At 34.5% G+C, this 14,156-nt stretch overlaps 1 protein-coding gene across 4 annotated transcripts in view; it reads right to left on the bottom strand.

Annotated features, from left to right (window-relative positions):
- Window positions 1-14,156, bottom strand: part of LOC136037141 (uncharacterized) — a 152,674-nt gene that overhangs the window by 68,075 nt on the left and 70,443 nt on the right. For 3 of the 4 annotated variants that reach the window (XM_065719640.1, XM_065719641.1, XM_065719642.1), the window contains exons 13-14: window positions 12,338-12,498; window positions 2,909-3,034 (exon numbers count right to left, since the gene is read on the bottom strand). In XM_065719640.1, the coding sequence (XP_065575712.1) occupies window positions 2,909-3,034; window positions 12,338-12,498 (287 nt within the window). The remainder of the gene's footprint in view (window positions 1-2,908; window positions 3,035-12,337; window positions 12,499-14,156) is intronic. The other variant, XM_065719643.1, reaches the window with a different exon arrangement.

The following is a 14,156-nucleotide window of genomic DNA, read 5'->3' as shown; positions in this document are numbered from 1 at the left end:
CGACGTATTTGTTTAATAAACTTTCTTGCCTTGTTTAACATACCTTTAATATAATTAAAAATAGCATGAGATAGGATGATTGGCCCCGAGCCCCCCATTGCCCTTCCTGGATGAAGAGCCACAAAACGCAGATCAGTATCACCGGTTCGGACCTTAAGAGTCTACTGCCGTCTTACTTTCTTACTTACTTATCTTTAATAAAGTTAGCTTATCAAACGTGTTTACAATGAGAGAATGTTTACTCCGTGTTTTTTTCCTGTCAAGAACTTCAGCAATTCCATTTTATTTATATTGTCTTTTCTAAATTTCTGTTCAATGAATTTCTTTTTGCTGTTCAAGGGATTTTATCTTTTTTAAATTTTTTAGTCATAATTTTAAATTTTATCGTAAAGATTTGCCATTTCAATTTTTATTCAGATGATTTTGACTTTCTCATATTTTTGTTACAGCAATTTCGTCTTTCGCTGCAATTGATCAAGTAATTTCAGTCTTTTTTCTATTTTTGTTCAAGTAATTTTTGCTATATTAGGTTTCTTTAAAGGAACATGATGTGCTAGATTTCTGGTTTTATTGTTTTTGAGCAGAATAAGATGTATATACTTACTTTTCCTTTGATGAGTTTCCTGTATTGACTCCAGAGGGTTGAACTTTGTTATAATTATTTACTAAATAACGTTTTTCAATAGGTTAAGGTATTTTATGAATTTTTTAGTTATGTTGTGCCAGTTTTCAGAGGACTAATTTGTCTTTCTGTTTTTAGGTAGGTTTTAATGCTTGCAGTGGGTTTCTCGATGGTCTGTTTCACATGTATTGAGTTGTCCTCTAGTGATACTGCTATAATTATTACTTCTAACTAACATTGGAAAAAAATAAGGCGGTTTCAGAATGGGTCAATTGTAAATAAAAGGGCATTGCTGAATTTCTTGAAAGGAAAAAAAATGCTGAGCATACATTCTCTCAAGGTAAATGAGTATGGTCAGTTAAATACACCAAAGATACAAAAAAATTGTCCAAGAAATATACTGTAAAATTACAGCACAAAAAGAAAATATATGTTCACTCTTGCAATATCAAAATGAAGTAATCATTCTCTGGGTTAACTGTAGGTCTATAGAAACTCTTTTGAAAGCCATGTTGCTTCCTATATGAGCCTTGGTTTGTGTGGATGAGGTAAAATTCTGAGAAAATATTTTAGTGTATATATTGCATTTATAAGGCTTATCTCCGGTATGAGCTCTTATATTGCGTCATCTTTTGTATTTAAATGAAAATCAGACTTGAAAAAAGATAATATTAGGCTCCAATGAAAATATAAAATCAACAAGTGAGATGATTAGACTGTACGAGAGGTACACACAGACCTTTCGCACATGTTGCTAGGAGTCGTTTTCCCTACTATTGAAATAAATTGGACTTGAGAGAAGACTTAATTAGGATAAAAAAAATATAAAATAAATAAGAGATTATTCAATTGCAGGAGCAGTTTTCGAAGATCTTTTGCGCTTGTTGCTGGGATTCGGTTTCATTACTATTGGAATAAAAACTATATTTGAATGATAAAATCATCCTTGAAAGAAAATGTAAATAAAGAGAGATGTTAAGATTGTAACAGGGGTATGAGCAGATCTTTAGCGCTTTTTGCAAGAAGTCGTATTCATTACTATTGGAGTTGAAGGATGAAATTGTCCTTGAAAAAAATATGAATAAAAAACAAATGATAAGACAGTAACAGGGGTGCACTTAGATATTTCGTATAATTTTCGCACAGCGATTAGTTTTAACTTTCATTGGTATGTGACCAACATTCGAAAGAAAGATAAAATCAGGCTCGGAAAAACATACAAAATACATAAGAGCTGAATAGATTGTAGCAGGACGTGCACAGATCTATTACGTCTGTTCCCAGTTTTAGCATTCATTACTAGTTAAATAAGACTACAGTTGAGAAAAAAAATTAACTAAGCTTCTTGCGTTTGTTGCTACTTTTAGCATTCCTTTCTATCTAAATAAGATCGGATTTGAATGAAAGACAAAAAACAGACTTGAAAGAAAATATAATATATCACATTGAGCGAATAAAAAGATGAAGGGGGTAGTTTGGAGGGGAAACCACTAGTATAATCTTTAAATTCATATTACTGAAGCATAAAATGGGCTTTTTAATGTCGGGGACGTGACCAGGACCATTAATGCACCCTCTGTTACGAGCTTTTGATACATTAAAATAAAACTTTATTTTTCTGAGCAAGTTCAAACATGATAAAACATATTTCTTACGTTGGGGAAACTAGGTGGGTTTACTACAACTACCACCTAAGTCATTTGCAGGTGCAGGTAGCTTATGAACCAGACAAACGCCATCCCGTAGAATGATACCCCTATCTATTGTTAATTTGGTCAGACATGACCTTTATCTATTGTCTATTTGGTCGGAAGTGACCAATTATGTAGCATTTTTGGTCGAACGTATGGAGGAATGTAGCATCTGTCTTGGCCTGATATTAAGCTTTCTACCTTTAAGCTTTAAACGGTATGTTCGATATACCTTTGAATGTTCGAATAGTCTTCAATTTAGTTTTTTGCCCTCGTCGGACTTTCCTTACAAGGGATCAGCATATACCTTAGATTTACCCTGGATGATAATTCCGAAGTCGTGTTCAATACCTAACAAAGCTATTTCTCGAGCAAGACTCAGGTCTAAAACTTTCTTACTGTAGGCAAACAGCCCAAGCCGTACACTAGTGCTTTTGAACAGTTGCATAAGAAGAGACAACCCCTCAGAGGAAGACGAGTGGGTATAATTGAAAAATTATGCTCCTATTTTCTGAAAAACTATTCACTACGACTCTAGCTTACTGAGATAAAAGATCTGATTGTGTATAAACCAATATAAAACAAAATTGAGTACCTGTGATTCATGCGCTACCTTTAATTCAGCCATTTGATTTTCCACGCTTATTTTCTGTTTCCGAGCTGTTTCTAATTCAAACTTCAAAACTTTTGTTGCAGATAACGCCTCTCTTAAGTGAATCTCCTATTAAAGCAAATATGATTTTCTGTTAATATTTGTTCAGAAAGATTAAAACCTTATTAAAGTTTCCACACTTGAAACTAGAAGGAGTTATAACATAGCATAATACTGCATTTCTGCGACTAACCGCTAGTAATCTTAGGTGACCATGCTCACACTTAAACAGTGTGAAATCCAAACTAGTACTCTTAAAGTTTAATCTTACTTACAATCATTACTTTAAGAAAGTTTAGCTCACAAAAAAGCTTTTTATTTTAGCTAAGCTTCCTTTCAGTAATAAAATTATATGGTTTTTTCTCTTTCTTTTGTGCTGAGGACGGCTACAGTCCAAATAGCCCACATATTCCAACATAATAGTTTGAATGTGAATATCTTTGTCTAGGACACTAATTATTTCTTTAAATTATTTTGTTCAGTTCGGCCTTAGTAATTAATTAAGTTTCAAGGTTTATCGTTGAAAGCAAAATATATCTAGAAGAAAATTTACTTTAAATGTTTTATTATAACCTACTTTACTCGAAATAAAACTTATTTGTTATATAACCCCTTGGCACATTCACTGGATGATCGTTATTCTCAGAAAATTTATTTTCATTAAGCTGTTTTAGATATGCTGTTTGATCTATGTGATTGTATGGATGAGTAGGGTTAAGGCCTCATTCAAGTGCTGGTCTATATTAATCACTAATTTAGGAAAACAGTCTTCCTTTTCTCCTTCTGTCTCTCTTTTTTTTTTCTTTTTTTTTTGTGTGTTTGTGCTGTTGCATTGGTGATTTCTCTTTTCATGATATATATTAATAACCTCCGTTTTGATACTTAACTGTTAAAAATTTAAAAATACCTCTCTTTTTAAAATACGCAATTTTCTTAACGTTTAGAATTCACATCGAGTACCTCTACGGAGCAATAGACTTGAAAAAAAAAACTAATAATAAATTTATTTCTTACCTTTCTTACCTTTTCGTTGGGGGGGGGGGGGGTAAAGTCGTCAGAACGTAGAAGGCAAATTAGTACAAGGCAAATAGATGATAAAATACATATTAATTTATATAGGAAAAGACTCACATTTTGGTGAATTCTTGACCAAACCCCCATCACCCTCCTTTGCATTAGTACCTATATTAAAGGAATCTCAGGTATGGTATTTAGGTTAACACATCTCTTTTTGACCATATTCCCTATTGGCCAAAATCTAAAGAATAGTTTCTAGTGAATAAGATTTCATAGTTTTCTTTTGCGACCCTCTATGTGAGCAACGAGGAACCTTGATAAAATGTTGGCATGAAGCCAACATTTTAGATTGAGACATCAGAATTTTGTTTTTTGAGAGGGACTGAAATGTCAAACAACCAGATTTTTTTTACAATTGTTTTGGATTCCTGGTTGGCGGGTGCAAGCTTAGGGCCAATCTTGGGGGGGATTAAATATTTTTAAAAAATTACAGAAGCTTTGCAACACGTATTTTTGCTACTGATTTTTCCTAATTAAGGGAACCCAAAGAGGAACGGTGAGCAAGAAGGTGCCCGGACCGATGGTCAAAAGCAGAGGTGGCTAATGAATGATCAGAGGAAAGGTGGCTAATATTCCCTCGAGCAAATATTCCTTAGCAAAGTGGTTCCCAAAGTTGACAGGGCTCCAACCCATCTAACAAAAATTTCAAACTTCGGCACCCATCTTTTTGCTGTCTTTGAGAAAAGACGTAGTGAATATTATACACTACAGACAGATGAGTCTACCGATGTGCAAGGCCTATCTCAACCGCTTGTTTTTGTGCTTTATCTACGGCAGAACGGCGTGCATGAAGATATCTTGTTCTTCAAGTCAGTAAGTTGTACAACTGCTGAGGTCATTTTCAATACAATTGAATCCATAAAAAGGAAAAGCTTTACAATGGAAGAACATTACAATGACGGTGGCTATGAGCGGGAAAATAGCAGTGTGGTTACAATACTTCTTGAACAAAGTCCGTGCAGTTTGTGGACACACTGTAGCCTTCATAGAGAAGCACCCGTTTCAAAGCACTGCCCGATTATTTCAAGGCAGTACTTGACAAGGCTGTGAAAATTATAAATTATATTAATGCAAAGCCCTTACAAGCCCGCCTATTTCAAAAAGTGTGTGAAGAAACGGGTACGATACATCTCTTCTTCTGCGTACAGAAGTTCGCTGTTTATCCAGGGACAAGGTACTGACACGATTAGTGGAATTGCATAATGAAGTTACAATTTACTTGAAAGGAAAAACTTGATATGTTAAACATCTATTGGACGACGAATTCATCCTCAAGCTCACTTATTTTGGCAGATATTTTTTCCAAATTAAACGAACTCAATTTGTGTCTGCAAGCTTTAAACGGAATCTTCAAACGGAATCGGAGAGAAGATCCGACGAAGACTTTCAGAAATACTGCGCCAGTCAAAAATAAATGGGCGTTTCCCTGCCGCAAAATTCTTTGAAGAAAAATATTCTAGTATGTGTTTGAAATTTATAAGTTATAATGGAAGTAGTTTTTTTTATCAAAACGAGAGTAAAATTTGTTCTCAGGAATCAAAAGAAGTCTCGAACCAAGAATATCCACTGTATGTCCATGGAATCCAAATACATCTATTGGTCCACGTGGCCAAATAACAAGCTTCAAACAATAACAAGCTTCAAACGGAATCTTCAAACGGAATCTGCAAGCTTCAAGACATTTTTGCAGTTAACGATAAAATTCGAGCGCTCATGAAAAATATTATGCTGTGGAAAAGTTGCATCGATAATGGCAAGTATGATTGAATGTATTTCAATGTGTTTTGAAGCAATTGAACTTTTATTGCTGAAAACCAAGTGCAGCCAAAGACGACCGTACTGTCTGAAATTTCCAGCCACTTATCACTGTTAAAAAGTAATTTTGACGACTATTATGGCGCTGGATTCGGGATCCCTTGTCTGAGAGGACGCGGGTTCGAATCCCAGTGTACCCAATTCTTCAGTTTGGGACGGGGGTCAGTGGCGTGACTCTGTAAGCTTAGCCAGAGTCGACCCAGCTCTAAATGGGTACCTGGAGAAATCTGGGGAAGGTAAACAGGAAGGGTGTGCGAAAGCACAGGATGGCTGGCCCCCAACCCCCCATTGCACTTCCTGGCTGAAGGGCCAAGAAACGGAGATCAGCACCGCCGGTACGGACTGTACAGTCTAATACCGTATCCTTTACCTTTTTTTACCTTATTATGGGGAAGAGATAAAAAAGTTTGATTCGTTGGATTGGATTTGTAACCCATATCAAGACAACTCACAAACTAGTATGCCAACAAAAACAAGTGAAGGAACTCATTGATTTATCAGAAAATATGTCACTGAAAAATAGTTTTAACCGTAAACGCTTCTCGAAATTCTGGCTCTCAGTTTCTGATAACTATCCTTGCCTGTTTGATGAATGAAAGTCTTCCTTCTTTTTAGTAGCTCATATCTGTGTGAGGCCGGATTTTTGGCTATTGTTTACATTAAGACTATGCAAAAAAAATGGATACATCAAACTCATTGCGGTTAAAAGTAACTAAAGTTGAAGTTTTTGCTGAAACTGTACTGAAGAAAAACCGGAAACACATACACTGAAATAACTTTGTAGAAAAAATTGCAGATGTATTTATGTAAGAAATAAAAAGCTATTTAAGTCGTGTTTCTTATTTTAACAGTCTTTCATTCATATTGGTAACACACGTAATTTTTTTATTTTTTTTATTTAAACTAGAACAAATGAATTCCACTACTCGCCACTGCAAAATCTGAGAATTACCACTTTTAATGCTCACAATCACGATCAACTAAATATTCACTCACAACCCACTGGTAGGTCGCGACCCGTAGTTGGAAGACCACTTAGCAAAAATAAACTGTACAGTCGCTTTGTCGATTAGTGGACAGTGTCCTTTGCTCTTTCAGCTTGATAATGTCGCTTTTTGTAAGATCAATTGGACGATGACTTAATTAAAAATTGCACATGTCAATTAAGAAAGGTTTAGATAGTACTTTTTAAACTGACTTACAAATTCACTTAAACTTAAAAACTTTTGTTGGGATTTCAAAACTGAGATATGAAACCCTAGAGGATGGAAAATTTTGTGCCATGAAAAAAGGAAAGACACATGAAAACAGTTTAAGGTGATTCGGTACTTTAAAATAATTTTGCAAGCCTCAGCGTCGGCTAACTGTCTCAAAGACAAAAATCCCAATAGAAAATTCTCCCAGAGGACAAGCCGTTATCGACATTAATTGAGAATATGTGGTTTAACAACGACATTTGATCAAAGAAACCATTAAATTTCACACAGCCTGTGTTGGAAAGGTTTTCAATCAAAGCGAGTGGCACCAGAGAGTACTCCCAAAGCTATAAATTATTCAAACAATATTTCCTTTGAGCTGATTTTAGCGTCTCCCTAGCAGGTACGCTAGAAAATTGCTAAGGAGTACCCTTTCCTGAACTTAAAAATTCTATTCCGTTTAATTGAAAATAAAAATTCACACTTTCTAATAATATAAAACTTCAATATAACTGAATAGCTATATCTTAGACACAAACCGGGAAATGTTAAATGGTTTTTAAGATTTATAGGATAGTAGGTGTCGGCTTTCAGATTTGTGTCCTTTATTTGGATCTCTTATTCCAAGCTCTAAAAGATATGGCAAGACTGCCCAACCAGTTCTAAATAGTTTGGACGAACAAACTAACAATGTTTATAACGGATGAGATAGGGTAATCCTTTTACGTATTTATCTAGAAAAAAAAACTTTTTCCATAAAATAAGTTTTTCTAAGTAAAGAACTTTAATCAATAAAGAGTGAGCAGATATAAAATCAAATAATCTACCAAGCGTAAAACTACCACAAACTACCAGCAGTACTTAAATAAAACCCAAAACGAACAAAAATTACAATAAATAACCGAATCAAATTCAAAACAAGCAGAAATTAACATGAGTAGGGCTGAAAACCCCCATACCTTTTCAAGGCCAGAATATAATCAACACTTTACTGAAAACAACACATTTTAACTGTTTTGGCTTTTTAACTTCAATAAATAAAAAACTGTTAAGACCTTAAGGGATAAATATCAGCATATGTATATTAAACTGATAATGCACATTCATTTGTATTCTTTTGTAATGTAATCTATGTAATGTAAAACCTATGTAATGTATTTATATTTCAGTAAAGTTCAAACAACATTCTAACCCTTGGGGTTTGGGGGGAGCAGCAATGCCACAATTGTTAGAGGTAATTTGTGCTCGTTTTGAGTTTGACTTCGTTAATAGTGTTGCAGAGCAATACTAGTGCTATCGCAGCTGTTATTTTTTCGTGATCAGCGATATGCAGCTCTGGAGTAGTAAGAGATGCAAACCCATAACTTTCCCTGGGTATGGGAATCGTAAAACGGGGTGGAAAACTTCCTGTGAAGTTTCTAAAGCTATCATTAGTTTTCTAGAAAAAAAAAATTAAAAACCATTTTTTTTCGTCATGTTGTCCAACGTCTCACATTAACATTATCATAGCTGGAAAAGTAAACTTTCTCTAAACAATTTTATATCGTACTCCTGCGGAATATTGAATTATCTCTCTGAGAATCGGATAAGGAAACTCAGTATCCCTTGAAGATTTCTTGGCAATAATTCTGAAAAAGTCGATTTCAAATGCCAAATTCCAATTTTTGGGTTGTTTTCTGAATTTTCATTTTAGTTCATACCTCTTGTTTTTTAATGGAGTAATCAAGTAACAAAATATTTCTAGAATTATTCTAGAGGTAACTTTTTTTCTAGAATTTTTTTCATTCACAGATAGGCGGATCTTGCTCTTCTAAGAGCTGAAGCTGACATTGGTTTTCCAAAAGAAAATTCTTTGAAGCCTTGAATCTGTAAATTTCCTATATTTTGTCTAAATAAAATGACCTTGCTTCAAAACTTAACTTTTTAGAAATTAAATAACTTTGAATAATGATCGAAATTCATACTAACTCTTTGATAACCTAGGAAAAATTTCCGTATTTCTGACATATTTTGGGATATAATAGCCAAAATTCAGATTTCGAGACACAGATGTTCCGTCTTTTTATTAAAATTTTCGGTTTTGAGGTTTATTATAATTTAGACACTTAATGGCAACAAATATAAGCAAGAGGACATGTACTCTTCTATATCCCCCCAAAAAAACTGTACACTAAAAAAATAATACCTAGAAATGTCATTGCACATCGATTATCTTGACAACCAAGAGATACTTAACTTTTTTTTTTCAACTCTGATAGACAGATCTTGATATTCAACGAAATGAATGTTAGATTTGTTTTCTAGAAATACAATTTCTCTTGCGACTTTTTCTATTTTGAAGTTCTGATTCTGTAAATTTCTTATATTTTGCCGAAGCAAAATGCCCTAGATTCGAAGCTTAACTTTTCATAAATCAAATAACTTTGAATACTACCGGAACTTCATATTATCTCTCTGACAACCTATGCAAAATTGCCGTATCTCTCATGAATTTTGGGAAATAATACCAGAAATCCCGAGTCTTAAACAGAGGTTCTAATTTTTCTTTATAAAACTATCAATTTTGATGTTTATTATATCTCATAAGTTAAATATAATGAAAACTAAGCAAGAAGACCTTCACTCTTTCAGATCAAAATTAATCATAAGCTAAGAAAAAAAGCTATCACAATAAAACGTTTCAGGAATGTTCATTAACTGCAGTAAATATTACATAGTCTGAATACAAGTAAAAACAAAAGAATAGAAATAAAGAGTTTCGACGATTACTTCGTACACGCAGAAATTATTTCAAAAGTTCTCTAATCCCACGTTGATCTTGCAAATAATAACCTACAGTAATTATAATGCTTCTGAAAACTTGATACAGGTTTACTACCTGTAAGATATAGTTGTAAGTGATGCTCCATAACTGTGACCTGTCGGTAACAGTTGCAGCAGCCCCTCACAGGGCTTTAGCATAGGAGTTCTAATTTTAACTTCTGTCCGAATAAGGTTTCATTTCTCCATTTACAGCAGGGCTAAGTTTTAGCTTTTGAATTCTCTCCGCACTTTCAAAAAAAAAAAGTATTTTGAAATGACTTGACTTTATTAAACAAGAAACGATATACATAAATCTTATTCAAAGGAGACAGGTTTTGTCTCCTTTGGCAACTCGTTTTGTCTCCTTTAACAATAGAGAGAGAGAAAAAAGAAGAAGGAATAGCACCTCAATAATTCACACGGAGTACATAAAAAGACAGAAAGAGAGAGAGAGGAAGAGGGAGAGAGAGAGAGAGAGAAAGAGAAAGAGAGAGTGAGAGAGAGAGAGTGAGAGAGAGTGAGAGAGAGAGAGAGAGAGAGAGAGAGAGAGAGAGAAGAAGCGGAATAAAAAATTGACTCGTAGACATGGATGGGACTTATAAACTAATTTATAAATAAATCACTTTACATTCAGTCCCCACTACTATAGGCAGAAAGAACTATCTCTTTCAATTTCTTTTTATATGTATAGAGTGATGGTGACTCACTTATTAAATCAAGTAGTTTATATTTATTAGCAATCTCGTGAAGTTGATATCTTAAACTTAGTCTTGATCTCTCATTTTTAATAAAAGGAAAAAGAAACTTATTCCTTGCTCTTGATAAATGGCTATGTTTATTTTCAACCAAGAGTTTCATTTTATTGAAAAAATTATCCCTACGTTGGATTTCTGTAAACCATCATATTGTAAATCATAATCATATTGTTGAAATCATATTGTAAAAATACATGGAACAAGTGCACAGATCACAACAACATTAGGTCAAATGATTCATTTTACAACCTTGAAAAACTCATAAACTTTCGTCATTTCGAACAGCTGCAAAAACGTTTTCTTATGCAAGTCGCTGCAAGTCGCTTCTTATTTAAATATACAGAGTCGCTCGAAATCGACTGTGCCGAATTATCCACCTTTTTCTAGGAAAATAGTTAAAACCGAAATTAGGTCAAAAGCGAAAAGGATGCTTTCACACTCCTTTGTTCAGGTTTAAGGGAGAAATTTTCAATTTTAATGCCATTTTTGGTCTCCCCGGACTTGAACTAACAGGAAACAATCTTTCAATCCGCCAAATACTGCACACATTAATATTCTGATTTTTCATCTAGTTTTTAATAAACCTATTTTTAATAAACCTATTTAATAGAATCTTAAGTATTGAAGCGGTTTACCAGCTCTCTGATTTTCCCAAGCAGCACGAGTTATTATTATTTTACTTTTTTTTACCTAGATAAAATTGCTAGTTGTTCTCGGAAAATCTTCATGTCAAGTCGAAAAAAATTCTAAATAACAATCATTTAGTTATCAATACCATTAATCAGCTTTGGAGGTGATTTTTCAGGCGAATAGTAATAGCTTAGTGAATCTTACATAATAAGATCTAGTTTAAACTCCTTCAATGTACTCTAATTGAAAAATATCATGTGATGCCGAAATACTCCAAGCTTTGACAAAAGCATTGAAAATTATGTAGATTGATCTGGAGCGATTTCGAAAATTTACAGCGATTTAGAAGAATAGAGCCCAGGAAGTAGTCCACAGCATCTCACACAAGACATGCAAAAGTAAGTTAAATTTGACTTCTATATTTTGCTAGCTTACCCGTCACATATTGCTGGGATCTCGAAAGAAAGGAAATTCAAGGAAAATCCTCCCCTCCCCTTCCCGAAATTTCTCCCCTGCAGAAAACTCCCTCGGGAAATTCTTCTTCGCGAAAAATTCCCCTCGGATAATAATAAAGATTGTATTCTTCATTTAATAGAACTTGAAAAATTACCCGCTGTGGAAAACTCCTTCTCCAGGGAAATTGCCTCCCCATCACTGAAAATCCCCAGGGTGATTCCGACCCTCCCCACCACGGGAAATTCCCTCACCCGATGATTTCAACCTCCCCAACAATTCTGTCCTGGAAGATTTCCCCTACATGTAAAATAACGATCGTCTTGGTTTATTAACTTACTCGTCGGGCGTTGTTGGATAATTAATTTAAATAAAATATGAATAATGTCAATGTGAACAAGAGTCAAGTATTTGTAATCGGGGTTCTCTAGTTTCAGTCAGCACGAAAAGTATTATGATGGAGGTTATACCTTAGGAGAGGGTTATACCTAAAATCTTTAGAGACTCAACTCAGCAACTACTTGATAGATTCTGCTATAGAAATCACAAACGACTGAAGCAAAAAGACTTTCCTAGTAAAATAAAATGTTATCAAACTTTGGCCAATTTCAGCGAGCCTTACAACAGTGCTTTTTTCAACATACCCCTTGTCTGTTCTGCTCTTCGACAGCGCGAGATCTACGTAACTGATTAGCCAATTTCCTTGCCTTTTCAGACGCCATCATTTTCATTCTCCGTTCAAATAAAAGCCGCACATGAAGTAAGTTAACATGGCTTCTTAAGAGCGAGGGATCATCCCACTCATCTATAAAAAAGAGAGAAAAAAATAGAAAACACTGAAACCGGGGAAAAATGAAAAAAGAAGAAAGAAATTACATAATAGGAGCTCTTTGATAAATTCATAGCAAAAAGTTAGATGATACTCTGTCAGATAGAGCCAGAATTCAGCTTGAAATCTCTTCTCAATTAACTCTGATTACACAGCTTTTCAAACATTTGGGAACGAACTGTAAACAAGGAGCAATCTGGCTCAATAGTAATCGAAACTCTAAAAACGGAATTTTGATACTAACAGATATATCAAAAGAATCAGCTTATTATACCGGTTTCAAATAAATAATTTTCATTAAGCTTAGTCGTAACGATTAAAAGCGACGAGCCTGAAAAAGTTTGCTGATTTTCAAAAAAAGGGGGAAATACCCCTTGAAATTCATTCATAGAATCTTAATAAAAATCACACCATCAGATTCAGCGTATAAGAAAACCCTATTGTAGAGGTTTCACGCTCCTTTTTACAAAAAGTTGAATTTGGTATTTTTTGCCAGAAGAAAGATCACGGATGCGTATTTACTTAATTTTTTTTCAGGGCTAATCGTATCGAGACACTGGTCCTGAAATATTGTGAAAGGGCTCATTCGAACTTTTAATTAAGAGTTTTAATGCTCTTTTTATGTGACCAACAATATTGGAGGGTAACCTGGCCCCTCCCCGCCCCTTTTTCCCCAAAGTCGTCAGATCAAGAGGTCTGAGAGAGCAAATCTGTTCATCATGGTTGAAAGGCCCAATAAATAAGCCTTTTGATTAGCATGACCCCCGACAGCCCCAGGGGAAGGGTCTTTAAGTCCTAAATAAGTCATAAAATTTTCCCATTGTTTACACATAGTATTTGTTATTGTGAAGCATGTATACATTTTCGGGTGAGGGACGAATTATATGCTGGAGGTTTTCCACGGGGGGATTCTCCATGGGGAGGGAAGTTTCCGGGATGGGGGAACTAGCCAGGAGAAATTATATAGTGGGGGAATTTACCAGAATTTCTATTCAAAGTTCTTTTATATGTCTGGCTTTCTCTTTTCTGTCTCAATTTTACGCGTGGAGGTGTTAAGGGCAATTGTCCGGGGTAAATTTTCACTGGTATTGAATTGTCTAGGGGATATTTCCATAGAGAGGGGGATTTCTCCGTGGAGGTGGGGTCAGATTTCCTGGCATTATTTAAAAAACGATCAGAAATTAAATAAAAAACAATTTTTCAACTGAATGTACGGAGCAACATTAAAACTTAAAACGAACAGAAATTATTTGGTATATGAGGGGGATTGTCCCCTCCTCAAAACCTTGCTATTTAAACTGAAGTTTGAATTGTGTCCCAATTCTTTTAGAAGGACTCCTTAAACACAAGGGTAGTTTAATTAGAACAACAGGAAGCTTTTCCAAAGGTACTAAAAACTTTAGCGTAAAGAGCGAGGTGTTGAGAAGTGGGCAATCTCCTTCCTATAGATGATACTTTCTGCTCGTTTTAAATTTTAATGTTTCTCCTTACTTTCATCTGAAAAACTTCTTTTTTATTGAAAGCTGACATAAAACAAGATCCAGGAAAAAAAAGTCATGAAAGTATAGTTACGATTACAAATGAGAAGAAAAAAGAAAAAATCCACAAGAAAACAGATAAAGCTGACATTGACA

The sequence above is a fragment of the Artemia franciscana genome, chromosome 16 (genome assembly GCF_032884065.1).
Source record: "Artemia franciscana chromosome 16, ASM3288406v1, whole genome shotgun sequence".
Lineage (NCBI taxonomy): Eukaryota > Metazoa > Arthropoda > Branchiopoda > Anostraca > Artemiidae > Artemia > Artemia franciscana.
The sequence above is the reverse complement of the archived record's forward strand: the minus strand, read 5'-3'. Positions and strand labels throughout refer to the sequence as shown.